The sequence below is a fragment of the Pristiophorus japonicus genome, chromosome 18, assembly GCF_044704955.1.
Source record: "Pristiophorus japonicus isolate sPriJap1 chromosome 18, sPriJap1.hap1, whole genome shotgun sequence".
Lineage (NCBI taxonomy): Eukaryota > Metazoa > Chordata > Chondrichthyes > Pristiophoridae > Pristiophorus > Pristiophorus japonicus.
The window spans coordinates 55,247,020-55,269,930 of NC_091994.1; the positions used below are offsets into that span (position 1 = coordinate 55,247,020).

General features: G+C 43.7%; 1 protein-coding gene across 1 annotated transcript in view; it reads left to right on the plus strand.

The window, feature by feature from the left end:
- eps15l1a (epidermal growth factor receptor pathway substrate 15-like 1a) overlaps nucleotides 1-22,911 on the plus strand; it is a 395,109-nt gene that overhangs the window by 182,020 nt on the left and 190,178 nt on the right. Inside the window, exons 14-17 of the mRNA XM_070860699.1 lie at nucleotides 10,434-10,631; nucleotides 16,759-16,929; nucleotides 21,417-21,543; nucleotides 21,670-21,723. Of these exons, the coding sequence (XP_070716800.1) occupies nucleotides 10,434-10,631; nucleotides 16,759-16,929; nucleotides 21,417-21,543; nucleotides 21,670-21,723 (550 nt within the window). The remainder of the gene's footprint in view (nucleotides 1-10,433; nucleotides 10,632-16,758; nucleotides 16,930-21,416; nucleotides 21,544-21,669; nucleotides 21,724-22,911) is intronic.

A 22,911-nucleotide genomic window follows, 5' to 3' on the forward strand; every position in this document is an offset into this window, starting at 1 on the left:
AGAGGCTGCAGGGTGATTTTGACAGGTGAGGTGAGTGGGCAAATGCATGGCAGATGCAGTATAATGTGGATAAATGTGAGGTTATCTACTTTGGAGGCAATAACACGAAGGCAGAATAATATCTGAATGGCGGCGGATTAGGAAAAGGGGAGGTGCAACGAGACCTAAATGTCATGGTTCATCAGTCATTGAAAGTTGACATGCAGGTACAGCAGGCGGTGAAGAAGGCAAATGGCATGATGGCCTTCATAGCTAGGGGATTTGAGTATAGGAGCAGGGAGGTCTTACTGCAATTGTACAGGGCCTTGGTGAGGCCTCATCTGGAATATTGTGTTCAGTTTTGGTCTCCTAATCTGAGGAAGGACATTCTTGCTATTGAGAGAGTGCAGCGAAGGTTCACCAGACTGATTCCAGGGATGGCTGGACTGATGTATGAGGAGAAACTGGATCAACTGGGCCTTTATACACTGGAGTGTCGAAGGATGAGAAGGGATCTCATAGAAACGTATAAGATTCTGACGGGACGGGACAGGTTAGATGCGGGAAGAATGTTCCCGATGTTGGGGAAGTCCAGAACCAGGGGACACAATCTTAGGATAAGGGGTAAACCATTTAGGACTGAGATGAGGGGAAACTTCTTCACTCAGAGTTGTTAACCTGTGGAATTCCCTGCCGCAGAGAGTTGTTGATGCCAGTTCATTGGATATATTCAAGAGGGAGTTAGAAATGGCCCTTAGGGCTAAAGGGATCAAGGGGTATGGAGAGAGAGCAGGAAAAGGATACTGAGGTGAATGATCAGCCATGATCCTATTGAATGGTGGTGCAGGCTCGAAGGGCCGAATGGCCTACTCCTGCACCTATTTTCTGTGTTTCTATGTCAAATGATGTGTTTAAGCGGTGTGCCATATATGGAATGTGCAATAAAATGGCAGCATTGGCCCAAAGTATCCAGGAGCCCTGTTGGACATTCTTGAACTCTTGTGTTTCTCTGACAATACTGAGCTGTCACTTCTCACACATACAGTAGGGATACACATACCGCATCGCTGAAATTCTTCTTACCGATGGTTTAACGTTTTGGGTGGTGTGGTGGGTTTAGTATCTTGTCCTTTCACTTTGGACTTGTGCTTGAATCAGTCGTATTGATGGGTTCAAAGTCTCCATCGTCTGCAAGCTGTAAGGATTTTGTGTCATTTTTTTCTACATTTATACATGATGACAAGAATAAGAAGCAAGATCTCTAATTAGCACCAAGGTTGAGAGAGAATAATATGTGCATTACATTGGAAGTGGTGATCAGGTAGATAACTTTGAGTATTCAAACTGTAGGAAGGAAAATCGAACAACATTCAAAAGGTTTATACAAAAGTTAAATGTGATTACAAATCCAAGGCTGTAACTCATGTTTGAGGATCAGGAGACTGTAACAAGGACTTGCATCTATTCAACATGTTCCCAGATACCAATTCTGTTTATAACAATTAAAATCATCATTGATTTTCTGAAGCATCACAAGCATTTTCTAAAGACTTTAGCCCAATTGTATCAAAGGGTTGAGTTGAAGTCCTGGGAAAGAATGAATTGGTGTGTGATGGAATTTGATTTCAACACAGATGCATGGAGAATGGCGTATTTGCAGGTTAAGAGAAATAAGAGAGGCTATAGAATGGTCAAAAAAATGAGAGGAGGATTGTGCATCAGTTTGGGTTGATTCGGTCAATCTTCCATGGTGCAAAGCCGCCCATAGTTCAGCACAGGGTGTGCCAAATTATCAGTTTCAATCTGAACTGCTGCAAGGATATACTGTGGCTGCAATAGATGTGATGGTTCAGAAAATCGATGATTTGTTTTATCTTTATAAACAGAATAATAGATGGTTGGGAATGTGTTGAAAAGATCAAAGTCTTTGTTATTATCCCTTGGCCTCCATGTGAATGTGTAACCCTTTTGAATTTTGCCATCTCTTCCGTACAAAGGTTTCCTTATTGCCAGCACTCTTCCTGGTGATTTGCCATGTTATTTTTTTTTTTAGTTTGCACATTATTAAAGGGTTATTAAAGGTGTTTTTCCTATAAAATCCTTGTGATTGAACTAATGCTACAAATCTAATCTAAAGCTCTAGATGTGAAAAACGGCTTCTTTTGCTGTCATGTGATGTAGAGCAGCTTAGCAAACTCAAAAATGTAAATAAATTGCTAACTAAAGATATGAATTTGAATGGCACAGCTGGGAAATCAGTCTAAAGGTGGTGTTGCACCTGATAGCTCAGTTGGTCACCACACTCCAGTTTGGAAAACCAAGCCATGCAGACCCAAGTCCCCACTGTGCTGAGTTTGCTGATCTCAGCTGGGGTGGAATTCACTGCCATGCGATTGACTATAATACCTTTGGGCCAAGATAGGGAAAAGTCAGCCAGGCATCCTGCTCCCAATCACCGCAGGGCCTACTGCTTGAAAGTGTGTGTATCTACACAGATTGGGCGAGGACAGGAGCAGGCTCAGTGTAAACCCCACCACCCCTCCCCCAAGTTTGGTCAGGTCGCCCATTGACCCATGTTGTCCAGGTTCATTCATGAAGAGTGACCACCTTGGTGAGGTTCTATAGGGTGGCCATAGAATTGTGTCTCGCCACACAGGCCAAATGATTTTAAGATGGGAAGAGAGAGAAAATAAGATTGGAAAAAAAAAGTTGTTTGGGAGTTATCAGCATTGCATCATGAGTCTGGTTCCAATGACTGTGTAAGCCACTCAAGGTCCAGTTGTGTGGTTTATGTTATTGTCTGAATCCCTCGAGAGTGTTGCAGCAAAGGAATTCTTCCAGCCAGCTGTTGGGCTGTATAGAATTACCATACACTCTGCAGAAAACAACTTGCCCTACATCCATCCTTCCAGCTCAGTTCGGCTGCACGTTATCACTGAGCATGCCAGGAATAATGTTCCAATAAATCAACTGGTTTGTAATTTAGTTTCAGAGTATCGCTCCCACGTGGCCTCTGACTTAATCAGCAGCTTGTGTGAGCTGGAGGATGGAGTAGGGTGGTCCAGGTCACCACTTTCTACACGGCCACCATCAGTGCTGCTGAGTGACTGCCCATCAGCTAGTTTGCCGTTCCCCATGAGGCAGACCACTCCCTCGCACAAATGTTTTTCTAAATGTCAGCCATTAACTCTCAGTGCTATGGCTGTGTTCCCAGATAAACCTTTGGAGTATTACATTTTTTTTTACACGATTCCAAAAAATATGTGCACATATTTCAGCCTGTTTGAAGAATTCTCCCTGTAGTGTTGTGCATTCCCTTTATATTAACCATTGCAAGATGGTAGAATATAATCAACGTTTCTGGTTGGATTGGAATGTTATGGACTGACCCAGACTCTCTGCAGAATCCTTACTCATCTATTTTTCTTCAGATTGTAAATTTTGTTCTATTGAGTTAAAGAATGTCAGGGCCGAGGAATGGAATATTTTCAAACGTTGCCGTTTTCTCCAACCACTCTCAGACGGAGTGAGACGGAGGGTGAAGCTCACTGTTGTCTAACTCCCTGTCTGATCAACCAACCCAAGCAGCGCGCTCTGTAAAGCATGCTTCCCTTTTTTCCTCAGGAGCCATTGGCACAGTGCGAGATTGTCCGCCTTCAGGGCCAGGTAGTGTGCTGTTGCCTGTGGTGTACTCATGCCCACTTGATTCTGCTCCAAACTCAATTCTGTTCAGTTCCTTTCATCTCTAATTTTATCTCTAATTTTAAGCTCAATTTAAGTCGAGGTCCCAGAAGTGAAAAAATTGTGTTCTAATGGACTGTATTACATAGCTTTCAACATTTAGTACATTGTCCTTTTCAATTTATTGGTAGGAGGAGGATAAGAATTGAAATAGACTTACTTTAATTTAAAAAAAAGTCTTAAATGGCTGACCCCTTATCCTGAGACTGTGACTCCTAGTTCTATAGCATCACACCCAGCTGTTGAGCTTATGCAATTGGGACAGATGGCTGATTTCCCCTTCTGATTGATCTTAACTGTTGGCTCTCATTTTGTACATTAATCAATGTCCTTCCTCTTGTTCTAATGTAGACCGGCTGAGTGGTGAATGCGAGGGTGGTACGCACAGGAGTGTGTAATAGTTATTGCTGTTGTCCAGTATTGCCTTGTGGTACAGTTAGCTACCTTTTGCCCCAGTCCACTGCAGGACTTGTTCAGCTGAACAATACACGTCTCAGTGAGAGTACTGTCCATACCCTCTGTTGAAACTATAACGATACCTAAAAATGTATATAGTTATGCGATTAAAACTGTGCCGCGAAGAATGCTGTGTTTAAATGGTTATGTTTGAATTGCAGACTACGTCTCAGACAAGATCAATAGTTAGAAATGCTAATGTTTTGGTTTCCTACGGAGGGCATAATATTTTGTACTATATACAATCTCCCTGTTGCTAAGCAACTATCTGCTGTTTTTAAGTTAAGAGTTGAACCTTGTTTATGTGTTTTATGTATAATGCTAAGGTAGGAATTAAAGTTAACTTAACAGAGCTGCTTGTGAAGATAATGGAAGGAAGATGGGTAAGTTAGTGCGTGAATGCCCATCACTGAAGGCATCATGCGCTGCCTGCTTGTCATGGTGAGTACAGGCTGCAATTTGCTCCCTGTATCCAGACACTTCATTGAATCTTTACACTTCTGTCCTGTGTGTCACACTCAAATTGTCCAGGAACAGAAAATATCAGAGTCAGAATATCTGCAGCCTCTTAATTGATCTTAACCAATTACATTGATGCAGAAAATAAAACCAGAGTTCTGACCCACAGCTGATTAGCAATTCAATTCTGAATAAACTCAGTGTTTAACTAACAGTTATACTTTGTGACATGCAGGTACAGCAAGCAATTAGGGAGGCAAAAGACATGTTGGTCTTTATTGCAAGGGGGTTGGACTACAAGAGGAAGGAAGTCTTGCTGCAATTATGTGAGACCACACTTGGAGTACTGTGTATAGTTTTGGTGGTCTTACCTAAGAAAGGATATACTTGCCTTAGAGGGGGTGCAACAAAGATTCACTAGATTGATTCCTGGGATGAGAGGGCTGTCCTGTGAGAAGTGAGTGAGTAGAAAGGGTCTATATTCTGTGGGGTTTAGAAGGATCAGAGGTGATCTCATTGAGATGTATAAATTTCTTACAGGGCTTGACAGGGTAGATGTTGAGAGGCTGTTTCCCCTGGCTGGGGAGTCAAGAACCAGGGGTCATAGACTCAGGATAAGGGATCGGGCCATTTAAGACTGAGGTGAGAAGTTTCCTCACTCAGAGGGTTATGAATCTTTGGAATTCTCTACCACAGAGGGCTGTGAATACTCAGTCAATGAGTATATTCAAGACTGATATCGATAGTTTTTTGGGCACCAAGGGAATCGAGGGATATGAGGATCGAGCAGGATAGTGGAGTTGAGGTTGAAGGTCGGCCATGATCACATTGAATGGCAGAACAGGCTCGATGGGCCGACTCCTAATTCTTATGTTCTTATGTGACCTTGAAGGGACACAGATTGACCTTGAGAGCAGAATTATGTGTTGTGCATTACGTTTAATAATGCTCCTGTCGCCTGACTTAATGTGAGGAACACCATGGGAGTTCCACGAGCATATAATAAAAAATATTACAACTGTGTGCATTTCCCGTCATCATGCCCCACTTCTTGTGTCTCAGTGTAGTGCCATGTTCATGTGCAACTTTCTTACAGCTGATTAACTCAGATTTCTACAACAGCAACAACAATGCTGTCTCTCCAACTATGACCAGAGAGCAAATATCACTGTCCTACTTCCCATCCCAAAGCACCAGGTTTCCAGCAATAGTGATGAAAGGAACATAAGTACAGACACAGTACGTGTAGGCAAGCCAACTGGAAACGCCCTCCCCAATGCCTGCGTCTCAATAAACACAGGCTGTTCACCCAGCTTAACTTGTGAATGCCTCAGTTTCTCTCCACGTCTCGCTCTGTACCTCTCCCCAGCAACATTTTCGCTCACTCCACTGCTCACTGCAACCCCACGTGCTTTCCCCCCACACTCACGGGCTTTCACCCATCAAGTGTCAGCTCCTGGCCATTTCTAATCCTGGACCTGTTCTTGCCTTCTGACTACATCATGAGCTGAAGCTCGCCACAGCTCAGCGACCAGCCATTAATGCTTCCGCCTCTCTGCCAACTCCTGCCCTCTCTTGTGCTCGCTGGTTCCCCTCCTTTTTGTCGCCACAACCTCTCTTCACTATCCTTTCCCTTTCGAGTCTCTCGTGTAGTGCAACGCAATTGACAGTACCTTACAAAACCATCTAAAACCCCATTTCCCCCTTTCCCCACCACTACTCTTAGATGCCTGACTACTGCAAGACTCGATCCACAAACCATCTTGTACCCAAACCGTCCAAGGCTTCTCATATTCCAACTGCCCTAAATCCTGCCTCCAGTACACTCGCCCTCCCATTCTACTACTTTCATCTCCACCCCACCACTACCACATTACACTGACTGACCAAAGACTCTCCCCATTCCTCCCATGCCACAAACTCTGCTGGAGCCGCAACTCTTTACTAATTCCCTGCTGCTACTGTTTTTTCCCAGTCCACACAATATTCACTCTTTAAAAAAAAAAACGCACCTGTCCTTGACTGCTCCACAGTGCTGCTGCCCTACTCCTTCACTCGCCCAAAGAAATCCTTTCATTGCTTCGTATCCCCATCAGCTCACCTATCCTAAATACCTAGCACTCTCTTTATAAACAGCAGATTTACCTTTCCAGGAAAAGCACCACAGATAATCCATTTGTTTCTATATAAGGTGCATTTACCATGTATCACTTCTGGAATTACGCTGTGATTGGCTCAAATTTCATATTCATAAAAATTAACAATCAGATTTTTGTTTGAGCAGTGCTAAAAATTTATCGATTCAAAAAAAACCCTGAAATTTTTCTGGCTGCAACAAATCAGAACTCAGTACTTACCAATGTGGAAAACCAGAGTCAAATTGCTTAAATAAATGTTCAAAGTCTTTGTTTTAGTTCAAAGATGCTTTGTTGGAGAGAGTTAGCAACTCCACCTGTGCATCCAGTTCACAGCACACCTGCCAGAGTTTGAGCATTGTGGACAATCTCCTGGCACGGATCCTTATGATGCTCTCAAGCAATCTCTGCAGCAACTCTAACCATGTCTTCCCTCAAGCTGTAACAATAATTGAGCTTGTTGTTTCAAATAATTTAAAAATGAGTTAGAGCATGAACATTAGAACCTTTTTTGAGGTAAAGTTTAACAACAAAAATGTTTGTTTATTCATCAGAGAAGGCTTGAGGCAGACTGACAAAGGGGGAAGAGACTGATTAAATGGTTGTTCACTGATTTAAGGTTTATGCAGAGGAATGGCAGAACTGTCAAATCTGATCCCGAAAGCTTCAACATAAATTTGCTTTCCATGAAATAAAAGCAAATTTGACTTAGTTAGTTGTCACAGATCAGTGGCCCTAATTATGGCCCCAAGTTTCGTCCCGCGGCGAAAACTGCGCACCTTCGAGCTGGGCGCCTGTTTTTCGTGCCGAAAACTGCAAGGAGCTCGATGACTGCTTGGCGCGGCGCGCTCTTCGCAGCAGGGGGCGGAGTCTAACACTTGCGCCGATTTTCTAAGCAGCAGGGGGCGGGTACAATTTAAATTAGCCTTCGTGGTGCCGGCAACCCTGCGCGTGCGCGTTGGAGCGTGCACGCACGCGCAGTCTCTCTCAAACATTGGCACTCGGCCATTTTTAAAAATACTACAGAAAAAGTGAAGATTTGTTTCTTGGACCCCTGCAAAGGCTTGTAATTTAATTTTTTTTGATATTTCATGTGTGAGGGAGTGCTCTTAGCAGCACTGCTGAATAAATCACCTGCTGAAATCAGTGAGTTCAGCTTTTCACTGCTAAACTTGCAGAACCGGTGCTGCATTGGTGCATGCAAATTAAGGACTGTGTGTTTGGAGAAATAAGAGTGCCAATTCAACTTTGCAATAATACGTGGTGTTGACAATGCAGCACCATTCTGCAAATTTAAATATAAAACTGTCGATGTGGCTGCCTCTCCCTGTCCAAATGGTCTCAGTCCCCCTCACAGCTCGAAGGCTGCTGCTGTATCTTCGGCTGCCGGCCAGCCACTGACGCCACTGATATCCTATGGCTGAATAGCCTCAGGTCTGTCCGCTGCTGATTCTTTGGCTGCCGGCCAGCCACTGATGCCGCTGATATCCTATGGCTGAATAGCCTCAGGTCTGTCCGCTGCTGATTCTTTGGCTGCCGGCCAGCCACTGACGCCGCCCCTAAAGTGTGGCCGAATGGCCTCAAGAACCTTAATGAGCTGCGTGTGTCCTGCGTTGATTCTTCGGCTGCCGGCCAGCCGCTGATATCTCATGGCCGAATGGCCTCGGGTCCGTCCGGTGCTGCTTCTTCGCGGCCAGCCACGAAGAGAATGAAGGCCTGCCTCAAGCACTGCAGCTCAGCTCGAAGCTTGCTGCCACTGCCGTCGAGACACTGACGCCACACCGCTGCCTGTCTCCAACATGAAAGGCCTGCCTGAACATGGTTTATTTAATCTTTTCTTTGCTTATAAATTTTTATTCAGGTTGGATTTATTTGTATAATATTTGTATAAGTATAACTAAGGATTGATTGTAGAATTTAATGACTTCCCTTCCCCCCCCTCCCCCCCCACCTTGTTCCCTACGCCTAATTTGTAACCTTCGCCTGATTTTCTAAAGTGTAGACAAGGTTTTTTCGAGCGTACAAAAATCTTCACTTACTCCATTCTAAGTTAGTTTGGAGTAAGTTTTCACTCACGAAACTTTGAAATCAGGCGTAAGTGGCCGGACACGCCCCCTTTTGAAAAAAAAATTCTGTTCCAAAGTGAAACTGTTCTACCTGACTAGAACTGGAGCAAACTAAATGTCGAGAATTCCGATTTCTAAGATACTCCGTTCTACACCAGTTGCTCCTAAAAATCAGGAGCAAATCATGTGGAAACTTGGGGCCAATGTGTTGTATGTGGAATACAAAGCAGCCATATTGACCTGGAATTAGCGGCAGCGGTGAAGTGACGCCGATTGCCACTGACCTCGAAGAAAGCTGCCCACAAATATCTCTCAATCTCTGTGGCAAAAACTTTAGCTTTCTCGACCTTAATGTGATTGTATCACTGTCAAAAGGGGATCCCTAATGTAGAGCAGCATTCATCAAGCTGTCTAAACAGCCGATCACAATGAAGAATTCACATATACAGCAAACCAGGAAATAAAAAAGCACCAATTATCAATTCACTTGGGAAACATTTTACAAGGTGAAGTAAAGATTGGGACAGACACATGGGTTGAAGGTAGAAGCTGAAATATCATAAATGAACCTTAAAAATATTTTTTATTATTTTAAAATCAAATAATTTTTTATCATAATGGAGAAATTTGACATTCCACAAATATAAAATTAGTTTTTCAGGACCAGACCAGGTGTTCAGCAGTCACTACGCCATTATTATCCCAGTTACACCTATACCAACAAGGCTTAACCTATTATGGAGTGTGTAACAGTGATATTAGAGTGAAAAAACTTAAGTTTTCGTCAGTTCAACTGATTTCACGGATTGCTGGCTCTGGGGAGTTCCATAATGCAGACTGTGACGGAGCAGAGAATAACTGACCGCAACTTCAGGATTTCCACGTTTATCTGCGCATACGCTAAATCCTGAAGTTAGGCGTTTTCAGAATGTGAACGCTGATAGTTTTAACAACAATAAGAACAGCTTGTATTTATATAGCGCCTTTAACGTAGCGAAACGTCTCAAGGCGCTTCACAGGAGTATTATGAGATATGACACCGAGCTGCATAATTAGAAATTAGCGCAGGTGACCAAAAGCTTGGTTAAAGAAGGAGGTCGCCGTCCTTACCACCACAAAATCCAGGCCATTATCTGAATCACCAGGAGCGATGCCACAGGAGATTTGTTTGCGTGCATGTATGCATCTTGTAAATAATTAAAAGAGTTGAATATTTTGTATCCTTTGGACCCCTGTCAGCATCTTTTGCATAGAGCTGTACTGAGCTGTCACCTTGTGTTTTAATCAAGTAAGCCTGTCTTAGCTGATGCTGAGTTCACAGTGTTTTTAGTGACTAACGCGCGGGGGTGTATCATTATTATATAAGCTCCACTTGACGTACTCTAACTGCAGCTTTTATTGTCCAGAAAATAGCGCACTGTATTTTTTTTGAAAACCAATTGAATTTACATGTGATGTGACTAAGCCTCAGACACAATGAGATCTTTGAATGCTGTGCTTGAATGAGGTATTGTGTTCTGTATTTCTCTGGATCTGTCGGCAATTGTCACATTTCTGAAGCTGTGTGGTTTAATCATATTGAATTTGTATGGGACAGATTTCATCGCTGAAGTTGCAGATTGCGAATCAGGAGTCAGACATGCAATCCCAGGAAGAGGAGCTAAACAAAGCCAAGACCGAGCTGAATAAACTGCAGCAGGAGGAATCCCAGTTAGAACAGAGTATTGAGGCTGGCAAAGTCCAACTGGAGACTATCATTAAATCACTGAAATCTACACAGGATGAAATTAATCAGGTGAGAACTGTAGATAGGTGTTGCTGTTCTCGGTACCTGCCTGTGTCTCCTTGTCTCAGTAATTGATTTTTAAAGGAGGACAAGAGATCGCGAAGGCTCCACAAATTTAGAGAAGAAATGTATATTTGAAAGGACCATTGATTTCAGGTTCCTAAATTGGTGGTGGCAAGGAGAGCCAGCTTTCTCTTCCCCCTTCACCCCCATGGCTTCGCTTTCCAAAATGATTTTGTTTGACACCTGAAAATTTGATTCTTGGGACTGGATTTTCATCACTTTGCCCTACCTCTGGTTTTCTGGTGCAATTTCAGTGCTATTTTAAGAATCGCGTTTTTTTTTTAACCACTGAAATACAACTTTCACTCAAGACCGCTATTTTCATCCAATATGACCGGTGGTAGAGCTAACTGTATTTTGTTCTTATTTTTGATCGTGCAACACTCAAAATAAAATGGGTGGTATTTTGCGGGTGGTAAAAATGGTGCTATAGATGTATTTACCTCTGGTGGTAATTTTTGGTGGTATTTCGGTGTTGGAGTCTTGGCCGCAGGCAAAAGAAATGCAGGTTGGGGGCTGATGTTTTATTGCTGTTTCTGTTCTTGCTGTTGATGTTGTAGTTCTTGTTGTGTTAGTTTTATATTGTTGCAAAAATGTTTTAATCGTTGAAGTAAAAAAATTATTTATTTTTTGACTTTTACGTTTTTCAAAGTTTACAACATTTTATAACATTTTGTTAAACCTAACCATTCTTGTACTATGTCTAACTTTTAGAAAATGAAGGGTAAAACTCAATGATCGAGTGGGCGGTGAAGGTGAAATGTAACTATCACTGTTCAAGCAAAGCGTTGATTTATGAGCTGCTGGTGTCCTCAAATTGTCCACAAATGTCCTCCAATTTTCTTAAATATCCTTAAAATGTCCTCCAGTTTTCTCAAATAATCTACCAAAAGCCTCAAATAACCTTAAAATCTAATTCTGAACTCACATAAAGATGTCTGTTTAAAACTCAGCCTTCTCTCATGTGTAATGGACTGCACCTCTGTTTTTTAAAATGGCATCCGTAGCACTGGATTCGATCAGATACGGTCAGATAAAACTGCACTTTTCTTGGTAATTTAGGCCAGTGGTAAAAATGGTGGTATTGATGAATTTACCTCTGGTGGTATTTCAGTGTTGCACACTTAATGTCATAAAAACGTAAAAAAAATAAGATTGGTGGTATTTTTTTACACACAATTTAACACCGTTGATATTTCAGTGGTGATCTGCGATGAATTTATCACCGATGGTATTTTTGGTGGTAAATGATCGAAAAACTGACGTTATCCAGCCCTATATAGGCTTCAATTCCCACAACACTGACGACCAGAAATTCCTTCACCATCACATTGCTGCCTCTGGTTTAAGCTGATGGCCAGAACTGTATTAATAAGATGTGCAAAGATGTGATTGCACTAGAGAGGGTACAGAGGAGATTTACCAGGATGTTGCCTGGACTGGGGAATTTTAGCTATGAGGAAAGATTAGATAGGTTGAGGTTGTTTTCTTTGGAACAGAGGAGGCTGAGGGGGGGAGACCTGATTGAGGTGTATAAAATTATGAGTGGCCGAGATAGTGTGGATAGGAAGGACCTGTTTCCCTTAGCAGAGGAGTCAAGAAACAAGGGGCATAGATTTAAAGTAATTGGTAGGAGGTTTAGAGGGGATTTGAGGAAAATCTTTTCACCCAGAGGGTAGTGGGGGTCTGGAACAAATTTCCTGGATTTTAAGGTTATTTGAGGCTTTTGGTAGATTATTTGAGAAAACTGGAGGACATTTTAAGGATATTTAAGAAAATTGGAGGACATTTGTTCCAGACCCCCACTACCCTCTGGGTGAAAAGATTTCCCTCAACCTGTGGAATTCCCTGCCACAGAGAGTTGTTGATGCCAGTTCGCTGGATATATTCAAGAGGGATTTAGATATGGCTCTTATAGTTAAGGGGATCAAGGGGTATGGAGAGAAAGCAGGAAAGGGATACTGAAGGAATGATCAGCCATGATCTTATTGAATGACGGTGCAGGCTCGAAAGGCCGAATGGCCTACTCCTGCACCTATTTTTCTATGTTTCTATGGAACTTGCTGCCTGAAAGGGTGGTGGAGGCAGAAAGCCTTACCCAAAAGTACTTGGATGTGCACTTGAAGTGCTGTAACCTACAGGGCTACGGACCAAGAGCTGGAAAGTGGGATTAGGCTGGGTAGCTCTTGGTCGGCCGGCACGGACACGATGGGCCAAAATGGCCTCTTTCCACGCTGTAAATTTCTATGATTCTGTGAATAATAACTTCACCACAGATGAAATGATTTGACTGGGGGTGAGTTGGTTCTCGAGCTGCACTCACCCCGGAGGAAGCTTGCAGTTTTCCGGCTGCAGTTTACTGACTCCCTGTCACTCGGTTTCATCAGCTTTGGAAGTCTTGACGTGCGCACGTTAGCTGATGGATTGCTGAGGGACTGAGGACTGAGGAACCGATAATGGGGAGCCTGACCACATCACTTGGGCTCAGGGCCATTCCCCTGGGCTCTGTTGTCTCATCACCGAACACTGCACACTTTTAGATAAAACAATATGCGGGGAAATGTTATTGTCTATACTACAAAAACCATCACCAATAGGATTACTTTTTGAAAAATACAGCAAATCCTAAAATTATAGGAAACCTGCCTGATGCTCATCTGATGAGGCGGCGATTAATTATAAAACATATTCATTGAGCACTTTGAATCCTGTCCTTCTTCAAGGTGCCCATGAGCACTGATAAAACAATTCTGTTTCTCTCTCTCTCTCTCTCTCTCTCTCTCTCTCTCTCTCTCACTCACTCACTCACTCACTCACTCTCTCTCTCTCTCTCTCTCTCGCTCTCTCTCACATTGTTGCTTGGTGCTGACGGTGTGTCGCTCGTCCAGCTCTCGGCCCAATCCTTTGATTCTGTGCTAGTGATCTCAAATGGTGGACGCTGTCCGTAGCCTAACATCCTGATCTGTGGCGTTATGAGAGCAGAACGTCGTGTCAATCCGGGCACGTTCTCCACACATTCCTGTCCAAGGTGCCTCTTACCGACCGAAACAATCTGTCTCTAAATCTGCTCTCGGACTTGTAGCTCACTGTGTGCAGATATTTTTGACCGTAGAATAATACGGGGCAGTGCAGGTCATATTTCGTGTGTGATGTCATAACTTCTGTGTGTTATGTGGCAGCAGTTGTAATATGCAGTCAATGTGATCTGTAAAAAAAATACATTCCAGTGATTTAATTGCAGAGAGGATGCAGCACTGGTTCTGCAACATTGATGGGCCTTTTGCCCTACCCCAGGTGCTGAAACCCTTGTCCATGTTTTTGTCTAGACTCACTCTCTCCACTATCCTCCATGCTGGCCTCCCACCCTCCACTCCCAAGACTCATCCCTCCCCCCCCGCCCCCCATATTGCCTCAGCCCTGCTCGCCAGTCACCCTGTCCTTTCGTTGACTTGCTATACCCTCCTACAATTCCCTCCACTTCTACCTCCATCTACTCCTCCTTTTAGTACATTCTCCAAACCCAGGATTTTGGTCCTACTGTGCCTTAATGTACACACGAGTAGAAATTTACGCCACAGGAGAAGGGCATTCGGCCCATCGTGTCCATGCCGACCAACAAAAAGCTAATCTCACTCTCCAGCTCTTGGTCCGTAGCCCTGTAGGTTACGGCACTTCAGGTGCACATCCAAATCCCTTTTTAATGCTGTGAGGGTTTCTGCCTCGACCACCCTTTCAGGCAGTGAGTTCCAGACCCCCACCACCCTCTGGGTGAAAAAAATTCTCCTCAAATCCCCTCTAAACCTCTTACCAATTACTTTAAATCTACGACCCCTGGTTGTTGACCCCTCTGCTAAGGAAAATAGGTCTGTCCTATCTACTCTATCTAGGCACACCATAATTTTGTACACCTCAATTGGGTCTCCCCTCATGTTCTTTTATTCCTGATTTTATTTTATTTTGTAAACCCCCCCACCCCGAGAAGGGTTAGAAGCATTTTCTGTATCAAAGTCACTCTATAACTGCTGTTCCCAATGTAATGCAATAAACAAGGGAGCCCATCAGCTTTAACGCACAGTTAGCAAAACGGAGAGTGCAAACAGCTGGGCAAGTTGTGCAATCGGAGCTCTCGTGATGTTTGCTTTAGACAATAGTTTATTTTCTGTGAAGTGTTTGAGTTGTGGAGATAATGTTTTTGTGGGCTGATTTATTCCATAATGGCAAACAAACAGAGCAGTGAGGTGGGATCGTGCAGTTTCTGTGGTGCGTGGGATGCAGATGAGTGTCTGGCAGCTCGGGGAATATAGAGTCGTGCAGGAGAAGCAAGGATGAGAAGGAAGATGTATAGTAAAGCTGGTGTGTGGTAGAAAGGAATGCGGGAGGTAAAAACACAACAGGGAGAAAGGGAGGAATGAGCTAAAAGACTGATAAGTGGCCTCAGAGATTGAGACAGAATGAATAGTCATAAAATTCCACGTTTTATAGGCCTTTTATTTTTCTGTGATTTTTTTTTTTGTTTTGTTTTTCTGAAGTTTTATATGCTGTTCTGTTCAACAGTGAGGTGTCTGCAAAGAAATTGTGAACTTGTTTGCAATAATAAAAATCCTAGGAAGTTATCACAGCACGAGACTTGGAGTGCTTGGTGCTGTTTACAGCCACCCCAGCTGGATAACTGGCATTGTCTTCAAGCATGTAGTAATGCAAACTGACCACTGGGAGGCAGAATGGTTTCACCAAATGGCATATCATAACCATATGACATTACTTTATCTCAAACTCTTAGGGGGCGAAATTGGTCGTCCGCCCATTTCTCAGTGGTATGTAATTTCATACCACCGGGTACCGCTGCAGCGGAGTGTGCGTGATTTTCGTCACTTTTTCTCGGCAGTATGCCGAGCAGAATGCAGCGGGAGGTGAGTCATTTTCACTTGGGAATCTTCAGGTCCCGAGTTCTGCGTGCGCACATGCTGCTTCAAAGCTCCGCCCCTCGAGGCACCGACCAGAATCCACAGAGACTGCCAACCTGAGAGCAATGTGCAGGTAAGTTGGAGGAAATCGCTGCTTGTGGGGGGGTGGGGGGATTGCTGCTTTGGGGGAGATTGCGGGGGGGGTGGGGACGATCTGCAGGGTCTGTGGTAAGTGATCAATTTGACAATTTTGGACGGTATGTTGCTGATGAATTTTCCGCTGGGCAGTATGTTGGTATTTTTCGATCAATTTGCCGATTTTGGGCGGTATGTCGGCAATCCACGGGCGGTATGTCCACCAATTTCAGGTCCTTAGTATTTTATGTTTGAAGCAGGGGTTGGGTGGCGGTAGGGTAGGGTGTGTGCCTAATGCTGGATTGGTACCTGTTCTACAATGCTACAAATTGAAGACCTATGTGTTTCTTATGGATGATGTAACACACATGTAGACTTTCATGATCGTTATGAGCTATAATGAGATAGATCAGTTGCCATTGCCTGGTACCTGCTAACCTACTTTTGCCAAGGACCAGAGAACAGCTATGGGGTTCTGGCGCCTCTGTCTGTCTACTTGAGCTTAAAGTGTGCCAGACTTGGCTCAGTGGGTAGCACTCCCGCCTCTGTGTCAGAAGATTGTGGGTTGATGTCCCGCTCCAGAGACTGGAGCACAATAGTCGAGGCTGATGCTCCAGTGCAGTGCTGAGAGAGCGCTGCACTGTCAGAGGTGCCGTCTTTCGGTAAACGTTAAACCGAGGCCCCGTCTGCCCTCTCAGGTGGACCTAAAAGATCCCATGGCACTATTTCGAAGAAGAGCAGGGGAGTTCTCCCCAGTGCCTTGTCCAATATTTATCCCTCAATCAACAGAACAAATACAGGTTTTCTGGTCATAATCACATTGCTGTTTGTGGGAGCTTGCTGTGCGCAAAATGGCAGCTGCGTTTCCTACATTACAACAGTGACTACACTCCAAAAGTACTTAATTGGCTGTAAAGGGCATTGGGACATTCTGTGGCCGTGAAAGGCGCTATATAAATGCAAGTCTTTTTTATTTGAGTTGAACAGCTTACGCAAAGTCACTAACGTGATCACTTCTGCTTTCATAACTCTAGGCAAGAAGTAAACTTTCCCAATTGCAAGACTCGCAGCAAGAAGTTAGTAAAAACATTGACCAGTACAGCGATGCGCTGAATGGCTCGCTAACCGATCATGGCGGGAGCATGACTAACCTGGCAGACATGAGCGATGGCATCGCCGAGAGAGACAGCGGCTTCACAACAATGGTGGGTAGGGAGACATTGCTGCAGGCTCAGCCCTTCCCGCCCCCTCGCCACCGAAATAAACCTCCCATAAAGCAGCAAACCAGCTAAAGCAGATTGATGATGATGTTTTGATCAGAAGAACTCCCAATAATGTTCATTTGAAGTATTTATGTTTCGACCTGCATTGAGCACCATTCCCACCCCAACCGGCAGGGGACTTGCTTTCAAGGCCCCTCATTACTCTGAAACCAACTGGGAGCAATCATAACATTTTACTACATGGATGGAGGTCATCCAGCCCATCATACCTGTGCAGTCTCTCTGAAAGAGCGTTCATTTGGGCCCATTCTCCTGTCTTTTCCTATAGCTTTCTAATTCTTTTCCAAGTATTTATCCCTTTTGAAAACCACTAGTCGATCGCTTATACCATTGCACACAGGAAGTCCAGTCTTAAGGTGAGGTAAGGTTAGAAGATGAGATATAATTGGACTCAGGTGCATAGGTGTAAGATTTTTAATAAGATACATATAGATGTGTATTATACATATGTTCAGTCCCATCTTAAAGTCAAGCATTCTGTCCTTATAACACTTCGATATTATTTATAGTCAAGTCGGAAAACTTGTGGCAAATTGGAAGCAGAAATGCTAACTTGGTGCATAAGAATGGAAGGATATTAGCTTGGATGATGTGAAATCTGTATGGGTAGATCTGCGGAACACCAAAGGGCAGAAAACGCTAGTGGGAGTTGTGTACAGACCACCAAACAGTATTAGTGAGGTTGGGGATGACATCAAACAGGAAATTAGGGATGCGTGTAATAAAGGTACAGCAGTTATCATGGGTGACTTTAATCTACATATAGATTGGGCTAACCAAACTGGTAGCAATACGGTGGAGGAGGATTTCCTGGAGTGTATAAGGGATGGTTTGCTAGACCAATATGTTGAGGAATCAACTAGAGAGCTGGCCATCCTAGACTGGGTCTTGTGTAATGAGAGAGGATTAATTAGCAATCTTGATGTGTGAGGCCCCTTAGGGAAGAGTGACCATAATATGGTAGAATTCTTCATTAAGGTGGAGAGTGATGCAGTTAATTCAGAGACTAAGGTCCTGAACTTAAAGAAAGGTAACTTCGATGGTATGAGACGTGAATTGGCTAGGATAGACTGGCGAATGATACTTAAAGGGTTGACGGTGGATAGGCAATGGCAAACATTTAAAGATCACATGGATCAACTTCAACAATTGTACATCCCTGTCTGGCGTAAAAATACAACGGAGAAGGTGGCTCAACCGTGGCTAACAAGACAAATTAGGGATAGTGTTAAATCCAAGGAAGAGGCATATAAATTGGCCAGAAAAAGCAGCAAACCTGAGGACTGGGAGAAATTTAGAATTCAGCAGAGGAGAACAAAGGATTTAATTAGGAGGGGGAAAATAGAGTATGAGAGGAAGCTTGCAGGGAACATTAAAAACTGACTGCAAAAGCTTCTATAGATATGTGAAGAGAAAAAGATTAGTGAAGTCAAACGTTGGTCCCTTGCAGTCAGATTCAGGTGACTTTATAATGGGGAACAAAGAAATGGCAGATCAATTGAACAAATACTTTGGTTCTGTATTCACTAAGGAAGACACAAATAACCTTCCGGAAGTACTAGGGGACCGAGGGTCTAGCGCGAAGGAGGAACTGAAGGAAATCCTTATTAGTCAGGAAATTGTGTTAGGGAAGTTGATGGGATTGAAGGCCGATAAATCCCCAGGGCCTGATGGTCTGCATCCCAGAGTACTTCAGGAAGTAGCCCTAGAAATAGTGGATGCATTAGTGGTCATTTTCCAACATTCTATAGACTCTGGATCAGTTCCTATGGATTGGAGGGTAGCTAATGTAACCCCACTTTAAAAAAAAAAGGAGGGAGAGAGAAAACAGGGAATTATAGACCAGTTAGCCTGACATTGGTGGTGGGGAAAATGTTGGAATCAATTATTAAAGATGAAATAGCAGCGCATTTGGAAAGCAGTGACAGGATCGGTCCAAGTCAGCATGGATTTATGAAAGGGAAATCATGCTTGACAAATCCAACATTTTTGAGGATGTAACTAGTAGAGTGGACAAGGGAGAACCAGTGGATGTGGTGTATTTGGATTTTCAAAAGGCTTTTGATAAGGTCCCACACAAGAGATTAATGTGCAAAATTAAGGCACATTGTATTGGGGGTAATGTATTGACGTGGATAGAGAACTGGTTGGCAGACAGGAAGCAAAGAGTAGGAATAAACGAGCCCTTTTCATAATGGCAGGCAGTGACTAGTGGGGTACCGCAAGGTTCAGTGCTGGGACCCCAGCTATTTACAATATACATTAATAATTTAGTTGAAGGAATTGAATGTAATATATCCAAGTTTGCTGATGACACTAAGCTGGGTGGCAGTGTGAGCTGTGAGGAGGATGCTAAGAGGCTGCAGGATGACTTGGACAGGTTAGTTGAGTGGGCACATGCATGTCAGATGCAGTACAATGTAGATAAATGTGAGGTTATGCACTTTAGTGGCAAAAACAGGATGGCAGATTATTATATGAATGGTGACAGATTAGGAAAAGGGGAGGTGAATCGAGACCTGGGTATCATGGTACATCACTCATTGAAAGTTGGCATGCAGGTACAGCAGGCGGTGAAGAAGGCAAATGGCATGTTGGCCTTCATAACGAGAGGCTTTGAGTATAGGAGCAGGGAGGTCTTACTGCAGTTGTACAGGGCCTTGGTGAGGCCACACCTTGAATATTGTGTACAGTTTTGGTCTCCTAATCTGAGGAAGGACATTCTTGCTATTAAGGGAGTGCAGCGAAGGTTCACCAGACTGATTCCCGGGATGGCAGAACTGACATATGAAGAAAGACTGGATCGACTAGGCTTATATTCACTGGAATTTACAAGAATGCGAGGGGATCTCATAGAAACATATAAAATTCTGACGGGATTGGACAGGTTAGATGCAGGAAGAATGTTCCCGATGTTGGAGAAGTCCAGAACCAGTGGTCAGAGTCTAAGGATAAGGGATAAGCCATTTAGGATCGAGATGAGGAGAAACTTCTTCACTCAGAGAATTGTGAACCTGTGGAATTCTCTACCGCAGAAAGTTGTTGAGGCCAGTTCGTTAAATATATTCACAAGGGAGTTAGATGTGGCCCTTACGGCTAAAGGGATCAAGGGGTATGGAGAGAAAGCAGGAATGGGGTACTGAAGTTGCATGATCATGTTGAATGGTGGTGCAGGCTCGAAGGGCTGAATGGCCTACTCCTGCACCTATTTTCTATGTTTCTGAGCTGGGAGTGTAACACTGAGGTGATATAGCGCCACACTGCTGGCAGATTGTAATTGCAGCAATACAAATCAACATAGGCTGTTTCCATTATGTGTTGATGTAAAAATGACACAAAAGTGCGACAAGAACGTGACAACGCAAAGTAAAGTTTTGTAGGTAGGAAGTATGTATAAATTATGGATTCTGCTTCTCCGCTGTTTCTCATAGGACATTTCATGTCCAAACAACACTTAGCATGTCTCCCAACCTTTCCCTTTGTTCTGTTGGTGCTAATAATAAATTTATGCCCCCTGTTACCTCATTGACCTGTAGAAATAGTTTTTCCCAATTTACCTGATCAACCCCCTTCAGAATTTCAGTTCCTCTTCAGGATCAGCTCTTGTTTGTTCCAGTGAAGAGAGTCCCAGTTTCTCCTCTAAACTAAAGCCCTGGGGCTATCTGAGAGAATCTCTACTGCACCCTCTTTATAGCCTTGACAATCTTCCTAAAATAAGATGCCCAAATCTGGACACTATTCTAACTACAGCCTAACTCGAGACTTTTTATAGCTCGAGTATTACCACTTTGCTTTTGTACTTTTTACCTCTACGTTTAAAACTTAGGATTCCAAATGTTTTTTTTAAACTTTCTCAACTTGTGTTCTCAATTTTAAAGATGATATTCCTAAGTCTGCCTGCTCCTCTGATCCTTTTATAAAGTTTTGCTTTTAGTGCATATGTCCTCTCATTTTTCCTCTTAAAATGCATCATCTCACATTTCTCTGCATTAATTTTCATCTGACATCCATGTGTCCATTCCACTAACCTGTCCCTACGCTCCTGCAGTCATTTGCAATCGGCTCCACGAATAACCGCAGCACCTATTTTTGTATCGTGGGTGGTGGGTCCCTCCAGTCGATTAGAATTGATGTCTCATTGCAGGAGTAAGGGTATCAGCCTGCTTGGGGAGAGGTGAGTAGCAGCAGGTCAGATACTGCCAGGGAGGGGAAACAGCAAGCAGGGAATGAGTAATGGATGGAGGAAGTTATTGGAGAGGACTGAATTTTCTCAACCGATCGATTTAGACAAAAGGAATTTCTTAAATTCAACATGGAACCCATGTATAGAGTAGAGAATGCAATATATTTATATAGTGATTATCAGTGATATTATGCACTGCAAATAGATTGGTTTATTTTGTGTTCAGGATGACCCCTTCAGGGGCAAAGCATCACCGTTCAATAATAATGTTCAGGAACTGCACACGGACCCATTCCAGTCTGAAGATCCCTTCAAGACAGATCCATTCAAAGGGGCTGATCCCTTCAAAGACAGTGAGTAGCTTGTACTTTGAAACTGAAGATTTGCTGGCAGGAATCTTTCTAACTGGCTGTGTACTTTAATTCATGAATCAATTTATCTGAGTTTTATTTGTGCTCTTGTGTGTGTTTCCTGAACAGGTGACCCATTCCAAAATGACCCTTTTGCCCATCAGCAGACAGCCACCGCAACAGGTACGATGTTTGGAATTCAGCTCCCTCTTTCACAATGTCTTTCATTTGCCACTTCCCCAGGAGAAGGGCGTTTTGATCTGCGTTGCTTTGTTGCCATGCACATTTTAAGTTTCACTCCTTGTAATGTGTGCCCCTGTGAGGATGCTCACAGATTTGTAGACCTGTTGAGTTGGGAGTGGCTTAGCCAGTCACATGACGTTCACAAGGCTCAATAAAACCCCAGCCAGTTGGGTTCAGGGGATCCACGATGAGGCAGATGGTTATGAACCTGGTGGATGAACTTGTAATGTGTAGTGTGATTGTTAAACCTTTTGCTAATAAACCAACTAGTTCTGAATAGCAATGTGTTGCTATGAATTCTTAAGCAAAGAATCCATGAAGCAAATACATTACGCTCCTGACTTCTGATGAGGGGGAAACTCTCTTTTCTGTTTCTTCCCCAAACATGTTTTCCCGTCCTGTGCACCATCTGCAGTTGACCAGGTGGGTGACCTACTTCCAGGCCTCCACTAATGCTGGACAGGGTGTGAGCCTGGCATGTGTGACGACTTGGCTTCTTCCGCATCTTAAATGTTAGGACTCTGCTTGGGTGCTTCTTGCCTCCCACTGAGACTGCAGCCTACATCCCACCTATCCTTAACCGTGCAGTGCGCTGGACGCTAGCACTGCTTGTACCTTATTCCAATTGGTTGTGGTGTGGGATTACATTGGAGCGAAATGTATATCAATTACCAAAGATGTTGCTGTTTTGTCTGGTGTAGGCTGGCTTTCTGTGCCTGCGTGGGTAATCCTTTTCCCCTACTGCATATGCATCTACGCTCCCATTCGGTCGTAGTGAGCGTTGATTTCTGAAACCTACCCTATTGGCTTAGCTGGTGTGTCAGTTGGGGATGTTCCGATGTGCTTCAATGCCCTTAGGCTAAGGTGCTGAGGATCAGTCGGTTCTTCCTGCTCCTGATTGTTATCGAATGATTCCTACATGAAAGTGTGCGTGCGTTCGCCTACGTTGTGTTGGGCAGGATACATCTTGGCTGTGAATTCCCCTAGCGTTAGAACAGCCTGCCAGAACTCAGCATGTTGGTGTCCGCTGTGGTTCAGTGGGTAACACCCTTGCCTCTGAGTCAGAAGGTTGTGGGTTCAAGTCCCACTCCAGGAACTTGCAGCACACAAAATCTAGGTTGACAGTGC